The sequence below is a fragment of the Ammodytes marinus genome (genome assembly GCF_949987685.1).
Source record: "Ammodytes marinus genome assembly, chromosome: 2".
Lineage (NCBI taxonomy): Eukaryota > Metazoa > Chordata > Actinopteri > Uranoscopiformes > Ammodytidae > Ammodytes > Ammodytes marinus.
Window position 1 is genome coordinate 29,982,468 of NC_137231.1, and position 10,492 is coordinate 29,992,959.

The window sequence follows — 10,492 nt, forward strand, 5'->3', positions numbered from 1 at the left end:
TCTTAACAAAGATCTGTTGTTATAACCATCACTCTATAGCCCAAACTTTGACACACATTCAATTCAGTTCATCCAAAATTGAGGTCAGGGCTCGGTCGTTGCAAGTCAGTGAAGTTCTTCCTCTTTCAACTGGGGAACAATTTATATGGATTCTATTTTAGGTTACAAAAAGTCCCTAAATCTGAATAAGCACTTTTGCCTTTAACAGGGAATTAAATGGCTTTGAGATTTCCCTTAAACAGAAAAGACTAAAAGTGTACAAAGGTTTTAGGGATGGGACATATGTCTGTTACCAAGATCAGAATAGTAATATGAATATTTCTCTGTTATCTTATTTGTAAATTCTATCATCATGTTATGGCAAATGGAGAAATTTTTCGATGTTTAAACAAGTATTTTAAGATCTTAGGTATTCATTGAATTAAGCATTCAGTCATTAAAAGCAATATACTATCATGGATGCATTCATTAAAGAACGTGAACTTAAGAATCAATATAATGGGGGCGCCCTTAGCTCAGTTGGTAGGGCGTCCCCCCCCCCCCCCCCCCGGGCCAGGCCCAGCAGCAGACCCGGGTTCGATTCCTGCCCGCGGTCGTTCTCTGCATGTCACTCACCTCTCTGCCCCATTTCACCTCTGTCTCTCTGCACTATCAATAAAGCATAAAAATGCCCAAAAAATATTTAAAAAAAATAAAAATCAATATAATGCAACCTTATGATAATATTGAAATCTTATATATTACACTATTGATCCCACTTGTAATATATTTATTTTTATAAAACCTGTTCATACAGTATATCCATACAGATGAGAGGTTGTATACTAACAATGCCATAGATCTAGTCAAGTTCCAAGTTCGAGTATCTTTATCATATGCACAACAAATACAGGTGGAGTCTTTGGCAATAAGGCATATGTCGCTGGCACAAAATAAGACAAATACATAAAAAGTGCAAACATTTTATATGTGGGAATCAAGTATAATATAGTGAAATCCAAATATATAAAGGACATTTAGAACATGTATTTATTGAGTATATTTCAATGTATTAATATCTTAGAATAGGCTGTAAAACACTATATTGCACATTAATTGTGCATTTTGAGGGACTTTGTTCAGTAAGAAACATGTCTCTGCCTCCGGACCAACAGAAGTTGCGGATCCACTGCCCCTGTTCGCCACTGGTAGGCCTTTCACACCGCCGCAAAATCGGCGCTAGTTCTGGGCTTGTTCGGAGTTAGAGCCAGTGTTTTGGTTTCACACCGCCAGAGAGCCTGCTCCGGGCCGTAAAAACCGGGGGAACTCATACCCCAGGATTGAGCAGGGTTTGATAAGAACTGCTTGCGCGAACGGTTGGGGGAGGGATTATCCTGACCAACCAGAGCAACTCAAACCTCATGCCCGCCATATTTAAAAACACCGCTACTACGAGACGTAAACATAACATAATTACCGAACGTAGCGATCAAATTGACCGGCGAGAATACGCTGTATGGGTCCTGTTTGCTAAAGAAAGCAAAGCGAGAGCCAACAAGTGTAAAAATAAGACGTATTCGCCGCTGTTGTTGTGCTTAAAGCTAGCGGTAGCTTTAGCGTTAGCCACAAGAGCAGCGGCGTCGGATGACGTACACACACGTTTACAGTGACGTCATGACGTTGCTCTCTGCCGGCTCCATGGCTGTCTCCGGTCGATGTGAAACCAACCGGTTCATAACTGGGATAAGGCTGTAACCAGTTTTGAACTGACCCCAACACCAGCCTGGAACTGACTCTTGGTTCATTTTGGTGTGAAAGGCCTATGGGGGGAGCTTTTTTCTTTCTTTTTCTTTTTAAAGGACTTGTGAGGTTGGTTGTAATACATTCACATATGGAAGCCCTTTAAAGACATGGAAAAATACATTTGTATTCCTGTTTTCCTTGGTACATTTCCTTTTAGATCGATAAGATAGCTTACCTTCTACAGAAAACAAAATCAATGAAGAAATAGGCTGTCCCGTAAACATGTGTTTTAAAGTAATCCAACAACAGTGATTCATTGACAAAACCAGTTAGATTGTGATCTCAAATGATGAAACCCGTTTCATCAGAAAATCAAAGTGTTTGTTATGATGACAATTTTCTATCCTATTTTTCTCTAGTAAACAAAAAGGGGTAGTTTGTTTTGAACTGAGTCAGGAATGTGTGTCTTATCTCACACTGCAGCCTGCATCAGAGGATCCTGATTAACTTATGGTTACGAAATCAGAGATGAATATTACATACAAAAATAAACAGCACAGTGCTGTTTTTTTCCACGGATGTTGCCTTAGCACAAAGATATTTAAAATATGAATTAATAAAAAATGCAAAAACATCAAGTGAGAACATTTTAAACATTGAATTCATGCATCAGGAAGCTGGATTGTCCGCTCACCTGTGAAAAAAATTTAGTTATTGTTTTTAATGTTTTTCCAATTTTTGTTTTAATACATATAGGGGAGAGTGGCCTAAGTTGTGCAACTTTTTACTCAAAGTGACTTTAAAGTGAGGCCTTGACAGTAAAGTCTCCAACTCAAATATGTTCATATATTTCAGGGTGTTGTGCATCCCTGGCAATACAAACTTTGGATCTGGAAAACTGTTGAAGAAATACAGCTTTCGGAAAAAAAGTTGTCTTGTTGCACAACTTGCCCCCGGTGTGGTGTAAGTTGTGCAGTTGGAGAGAATACCATGGGGTAAATTGTGCCATTGCTATATATCTTATAAACTGTAATGCAAGACAAATCCATAAGACAGTTACTTATTTAAGGTGTATTTAAAGTAAATAAAGTAAATAGTTGACAAAGATTGAAGGAAAATTTTCTCAAACAAGGCCTAGCAGATCTAATGGTTTTACCTGCAAAGCTCACAATGACAAAGTCACCATCATCATTTTTCTGGCCATCTGAACTCTCATCAGTGGTGTCGTGAAGTGGAATTGAGATGTCAGTCTCTTCTGAGCTACTGTAGACAATCACTTTCTTTTGGTGACCAGCGTATACAGCCATGCCACTGGCACAACTCTCAGAAATGTACTTTGCACTAGTTGCTCCGTGCTTGTGGAACCAACTGCCACCTGACAAATGTGATTCCCTCTACATTTCTGCCTTTAAAGCAAGGCTCAAAACCCATATGTACAACCTGGTGTTTCCTCCCCATTAACTATCTTACCTCTGCACTACTATCTGTGTTTGTGTGGATCTATGGGCTTTACGTCTTTTATTTTGGTTATTGTTATTTTACCTTCATTGTTTACCTACTGAATGCACTATGTACAGCACTTTGGACAGTGCAAACTGTCATAAATGTGCTTTTATAAATACATTTTACTTACTTACTTACTTATAACTCACCCAGGCCCTCTGGCACAAATCACCCCATCCCCAGAATTTTGGATAATAAGCATGATGCAGCAGTTTAGGGCTGACATCGTGCTAACTGTATAGACTCAAAATGTAGCATACCAAAGCACTAAAACATGTGTCAAATGTTTTCAAACTTGTCTATAATTGTTCAGACACAATAATCAAAAAACCTTGATCATGGAAATTTTACTTTGAAAGGCAAAACACAGTTTTTTGAGCTTAAATGTGCTTATATCTTATTCCTTGTGTCTCCCTTCTTTACAGGATGAGTCAAATGGATGGCTCTTCTTAAATATGTGGTCACATTTCCAATTTCTTCCACGGTTTTCTAGAAACAAGGGGTGGCACAACTTCCAAAATGCACAACTTAGGCCACTCTCCCCTATTATATTTAATTTTTTTTTTAATTTTTTTTATGGACCTGGCCCAAAATGCCGGTACGCCCGATGGCCAGTCCAGCCCTGTTACCCACTGTGAAGTAGGCGAACTGTAAGCTTGCACAACTATGCGTTTAGCCTTCCCTAACACTGCTGCCTAACTTCTAGAAGAAAATATAACGAAGAGGGGTCAACAGTTCATCGTGTGTTAATCTGGTCGTGTCTGTTGAATTTCCAGACAAATTGCAGACTTTCTTTCTTGTACATTTTCAGCGCCTTTATTCTTAACTTTGGCCTCATGCATTTGGCCACACTAAGGTACGATAAGGAAAATTAGTCAAAATGGATATCTTCATGAAAAAGATGAACCAGCATGAGTTTGTGAATTTCCCTCCATGACAGTGTTTTCATATGAAGTGCAGTAACGGGTTATCCATAGGTCAATAAACTCGATCTAAAGTTTTTTCATTCCGGTAATAGTTTATTTCTATATGGTCCATCCCTTTCCCTCCTCGGTCCCATGCACATGGCTCAACGCCCATCCGTAGCGCTACGTAGTTCAGCGTCTCTTTAAATAAGGCTTACCCCCCAGTCACTGCTGCAGTCTGAGGAGCGCACGCACGGCACCATCAGATACTACACAGGCGCCGCTCCAAAAACTTCGCAAGACTTTCTCACTTGCTGCGGGTAAGTCACACTTATTCCAAACCTGCACATTCGCTTTTTGCATTGCACTTCGATGGTAATAGCCAGGATTTGGCATTGTATGGTTTCACCTGTTTATGGCAAATGTAATAATAGTGCACGACTTTATGTGACTCTTTTAACACTAGTATGATGCTTAGGAGTGTAATAGCATATACAGGGAAAGTTTAAGAGAGGAATCTACTTTCCATTCTGTCAATAGTAGCCTATCACTGGAAAACTTGGGGCATTGTCCTGGCCTTATCTCCAAACCTATGATTCATATTCATTCATGGTCCATGTCGAACTTAAAAAATGCTGCCAGGAATATTAACTAACTAACCAGTGTTGATAAGGAGTTTAATTATTGTCTCAAATCACAGTTAACACTATTGCGGTTCTGGACTTACAGGCAGAGAGAACATTTGAAGGTGTAATATTGAGCTGTAATGGTTGTGACGGACATTTCTCACTATTTTATCATGTTTTAGAATGTTTTAAGCGAATAACCAGCAGATCGATTCCTAATTAAAATAGATCTGTTGCATCACAGAGATGTTTTTCTACGGTCAGAGCAGGCTACTAATCTAATATGATTCAAAATATTAAGCACATATTTTCAGTTCAGATGTTAATTATTTGTTGATTTGGTATCTGCAGTATGTTTACCCCTGGGTTCATTGGATAGAGAGCATGCAAAGTTGAAAGATCAGTAACACACAGTTTAAGGAGGAGTTTATGCATCTTCCCACCGCAATCCATCTCTCTGAGCCTTTTTTATGCTCACAGAATCATTGATAAATACATCAGATATTAATGTAAATATAACACACAATCACAAATAATAAATAAAGTAATCAGAAAGTGTAAATTAAGAAATAGAAACTTTAATAATAATAATAATAATAATAATAATTGATAGGTTTTATATAGCGCTTTATTGCCTAGGCACTCAAAGACGCTTTACAGGGTTCCTGGTTCAATTCGTTCACACACAGTCATACCGGTGGTGGTAAACTACGAGAGTAGCCACAGCTGCCCTGGGGCAGACCCTACGGAAAAAAAAATACAGACTTTAAAAAAAAAATCCAAACTGTTTTATACTGTGTGAATCACCTTAGACAGGTGGTGTTGCATGGGCATTGATGCAAGTGTGCTCAAATCCAGTGATACCAGTGTTGTTTTCCTGCCATGGTTCAGGTATTAAGTTAAGTTGCCCAACTTTTGATAGTAGAACACGCCAATAACTGCTTGCTGTGCCGGAACAAACCAAACTGTACCGCTCAGTGGAAACAAGGCTATCGGATCGGTAGCACAATGACGACACTGATGAGAAGCAGAACACAATCCTCTCAGTCCACAGCCACAGGGCCTGAAGGGGTGCCAGGGTCTGAAGGGGTGCCAGGGTCTTCTGGTTGGTTGCATCATGTACTGGTAGAGGTCTACTAGTACATTCTTGCAGGGGCTGGCATGGATCCATGTGGCCCTCTAGGCTGTGTTTACCGCCAACTCCATTTCCAGTTTATCATTTGGTGGCGGTGTGTCTTGCAGGTCTGGCACTGGGGAGCAGACTTCTGTTATTGCAGCAACTTATTCATGTAGGTCACCGTCTGCAGACGTTGGAAGACAAGTAGCTGGGGTTAACACAACAGAGCAGGGCTCCATTGTGCCTATGTTTTGGGTGCACATGCGCCTAAATATCTGTGAAATGTGCCTGGTCGCAGCAGTGCACCTGAAATTTATCACACCTTTTTTTTTTTTTTTTTTTTTCTTTGTGATTCAAACAAACATTGGTCTATGCCATTTAGTCCATAATAAGCATGAAAAACTCTATCAGCCTTATCTGTAACTTGCACTCCTATGGTTTTCATATCACCATTCCTAAACAGCACATTGTTCCTCAAAATGTCACTTTCATTTCCTGTGTGTGTGTGTGTGTGTGTGTGTGTGTGTGTGTGTGTGTGTGTGTGTGTGTGTGTGTGTGTGTGTGTGTGTGTGTGTGTGTGTGTGTGTGTGTGTGTGTGTGTGTCTGCAGTGACGTGCACAGACATGTTGGGGGGCAGGTGCTCAGTGCAAAAAAAGGGCACAATATATTCTATCGTTGAATGACCAAATCATTTTAAGGATACTTGTACAAAACCCCCCCTGGCCTAATGACTTTTAATACCCGGCCACACATACAGTGTTTCTCACAGGAATTTAGGAGACTGTGTTTGGGACCCTGAACCTTCTAGGGGGGTCCCCCGGAAGAAACATTTTAACCTTTTAAAGTAAAATTCATCAATCTGGTGCACTTGAAAAGAAAACTAAGGCTAATCACCTGTGTCAATGTGGGCTATTTAGTACTATTTGCTGGAATAATTTGGAGACACAGAATTACCTAAAAGCAGAAAGAAAAAATGTACATGTTTGGAAAAAAAAATTATTTATTTTTTATTAATCGGGGCATTGTTATAACATGTATTTAATCATCAAGTATTTATAGATGGTCATGTCAGCATGGGCAAGATACACTGCTAAAAAAAAAAAAATGTAAGTACACTTGATTGGTCCAGGGGGCAAAGGGCAGGTGCTCAGGCACCACTTGGTGTCTACATGTGCATGCCACTGTCTGTCTGTCTGTCTGTCTGTCTGTTGCAAGAGCAATCTATAAGCTCTTGGTCGAGTGTCTGTCAGCTCCCCATTCAAAAACACAGCATGAGCATCGTATTTCACAATTTGTCAAATATTTTTTTTCTGCCTGATTATTCCTATCCCTGCTGTGATAGCGACCAAAGTAATGACTCATATACACATCTGATCCAAATCATTAAAACAAATCTAGTTTTAATACACAGCCTAGGCTCTGTAAACGGGTTTGCAAAAAAAAAAAAGGGAAAAAAAGGGACAAACAGTAGTGAGCGACATGCCCATTTACAAAGGCTAGGCTGTATATTAACACCAGAATTTTTGTCAGCACAAACACATACAGTAGTAACCACTCAGGTGTCAGGAAATTTGTTTGGATCCCTGTGACAGTGAGTGTAGAGTTTCACCACAAAATTTCAAATTCAAATTGGACAGTGATGACGTTCATTAAGCCTCCTGTGTATCTTACTCTTTCTATCTGTTCTTCTCTCCTCATGACAGAGAGCCATTGATAAAACAAAATGCTTCCTGCAGATGTCCGTCAACGTGTTCTGAAGGTCAAGGGAGGGAAATATGTGACGGTCAAGAAGTCAAAACTGTGTGCTGTCGATGTGCAAAATGCAAAACAAGAAGGTACAACCGTTTTCTAATGTCCACGACTATTTCACAACAACGGGTTTTGTTTTGCAAAGGTCCCAATTGTAAGCCCCATTGATGTTTATGTCCTAAAGATTAAATACACCTTTATCACACCTTCCCTTATTTAATCAGTTATAGTCTTTATGGGTTCTGACACTTTTCATTCTTTTTTGTGGTTCTCTTATTCTTATATGGCTGTCTTTTATTTCCTTTCTACTGTATGTTATGTTTCAAACGTTCTTTGCTTGTTTTGTGAAGCACTTTGTAACTTTATTTTGATGAGAACTATATAAATAAATATTAGATAAATATATTATAATTATGATTATTCACACAAAGTAAACATGTCTTTCTTGTGTCCTCAGCACCTACGGTGTACATACACACACGTGTACAAGGCCAGAGAACCCAGCTGGCTTTCCAGTTCCATTCCTCTCTTTTCCTAAAGGTGGATGAGGATAAAAAATCTCTGACGGTAAACACCAACCTTTAACTTTACATATGTGTGTGTGTGTGTGTGTGTGTGTGTGTGTGTGTGTGTGTGTGTGTGTGTGTGTGTGTGTGTGTGTGTGTGTGTGTGTGTTCTGTGTTTCTGTGTGTGTGTGTGTGTGTGTGTGTGTGTGTGTGTGTGTGTGTGTGTGTGTGTGTATGTGTGTGTGTGTATACATTACGACAGATTTAAAAGCCAACTACTTCAGTATTGGTTTCACAAATAAGGAAATACTATTTTTCACAAAATTTAAAAAAAAGTTGATAATACAGTTTATTTCTGCCTTAAAATGAGATTAAACCACTTGGCTGAATACTGTGTTTTTCACCAGGTGACAAACATTACCCCCACGACACCTGATATGACACCTGATATGACACCTGATAAGACACCTGAGTGCTGGTTTGTGAAGGAGGACGTGGCGGGGTCTGATCATTATGGCCTGAAGTCTGTGGTCAACATGCAGTACCTCAAAATAGAGACCAGGCCGGGCAGCAAGAAGACACTGGTCTTTGTCCTGGGAGCCAGCATAGAGGAGTGTGCTCATGTGACAGACGTAACAAAAGGATAAGAGGTATGTTTTTTTTTAAATGTATTCTAACTGAAGTTATTTAGCATTTTACCTTACTTTTTACCTCTTCTGAAAATGTTTCCCCATAAAAAGTACAATATGTCTACACTGTGTGGAATAATAGCTCAATACTTTACATTTCTACCTGAGCTATTTTTTAACACGCTACTTTTACTGTATAATGTCAAACGTATAGCCTATCTATTGCTTTGATAGATCATGAACAATTATGAAGGAGATTCAGCTGAACCAAACTGGTTTACTGACAATACATGAAGGAGATTCAGCTGAACCAAACTGGTTTACTGACAATACATGGCAGGCAAAGCCCTGGTACATTTGAAACTTTTTGGCTATTTTCCTTCCATAACATGTCTTCTTTCAGTATAAATACAAAGTCCAAAATGTAAATTTAAGTCTTTATTTTACTAAACCATGTCTGTATATTTCTCCTATACAACCATCTTTAACGGCCATTATCTCAACATTAGTTTTTTTCAATCCTCAAACATCTCAACTTCTCAAACATCAACTATCCACATTCATTCTTAACACTATTCTAAAAGGTTATTACTGAAGGACTTGTTCATAAAATGTGTGATTGAAGATGCATTTTGTTTTCAAAAACATTCAGAAAATGCATTTTAAAGATCTGTACATTGTATTTTTTCTGTGGACTACTCAAGTCTGATTCAATATCATGCCTTTATTAATCTACTGTAACCTTCTCTGTGTTGGTTTCTTTCAGCAGACGTTGTACAAATGCTCAACCCAAGATGTCCGTACTTCCTTCTGCATTCTGCACCAGATCTGCTCCAGCTCTGGACCAATCATATCACTTGGTCATTCTTGGGTTTCTAAGTGTCTTATTGTTGTAGCTGAGGGACTTGGAAAAAGACAATTTATACATAAATATCCCTTACTTTAATGTGATAGTGTCCTGCTGGTGAATACGGTCAAACCTGTCTTTCAAACTCAATGTATCTCTGCAGACCTTCTGAGCCTTAGAATACATTTTACTGTTTCCAAAGGCTGAATAGCTAGGCCTTCTACTCCACATGGTTAACCTTTCTAAACATTTAATGTGACATGTTCCTTAAATGCTTTTGATATTCTAGTATTTAAGTATATATATATATACTGTTTATATATGTATATATACCTATATATTTCTTTTTGTGAAACATTTTGTGAAACTTGTGTATGTATGTTTATGAATCCAATGTATTATTATTATCTTTTTTTGTTTGTTTTACAAACTAATGTATTTAAAGTTTAAAAAAAGTTGAGCTAATGTTGAGATAATGGCGGTTATAGACGGTTTCATAGTCTGAAATATACAGATGCAAACAGACCAGCTTTATAAAAATAAACAAGTGAATGTACATTTTTGACTTTTCATTTATAATACTGTGAAATAAGACATGTTATGGAAGAAAAACAGCCAAAATACGCAAAAGTGATGCTTGAAAAAACAATGTTAAAGCTGGGGTATATGATTTCTGATTGGTCAAAGTTAACATGAGCTGTACACTTTGACCAATCAGAGTGAGTCTCCGATTCTCTGTTCTTATTGGCTGTTGGGACTGTCCATTCACTTTGGCACGACTTTGTTGGTGTAGAGCAGGGGTCCCCAAACTTTTTTCACTGAGGGCCACATACAGAAAAATCTACGAAGGGCCGGGCCACTTTGCAAAAATAACACATTTATCAGGAC

The 10,492-nt window shown here is 38.6% G+C and overlaps 1 protein-coding gene across 2 annotated transcripts; it reads left to right on the top strand.

Annotated features, from left to right (window-relative positions):
- Positions 1 to 4,360: 4,360 nt before the first annotated feature.
- On the top strand, positions 4,361 to 10,125 carry LOC307258639 (uncharacterized protein). Of its 2 annotated transcripts, none has more exons than XM_080038264.1 (5): positions 4,361 to 4,450; positions 7,577 to 7,708; positions 8,080 to 8,189; positions 8,536 to 8,778; positions 9,524 to 10,125. In XM_080038264.1, the coding sequence occupies exons 2-4, from the start codon at positions 7,597 to 7,599 to the stop codon at positions 8,773 to 8,775; spliced, it is 462 nt and encodes a 153-aa protein (XP_079894390.1). In that variant the 5' UTR covers positions 4,361 to 4,450; positions 7,577 to 7,596; the 3' UTR covers positions 8,776 to 8,778; positions 9,524 to 10,125. The 2 variants fall into 2 exon arrangements, with proteins under 2 accessions (XP_079894390.1, XP_079894391.1); XM_080038265.1 differs by having other exon boundaries at positions 9,527 to 10,125.
- The last annotated feature ends 367 nt before the right edge of the window (positions 10,126 to 10,492 follow it).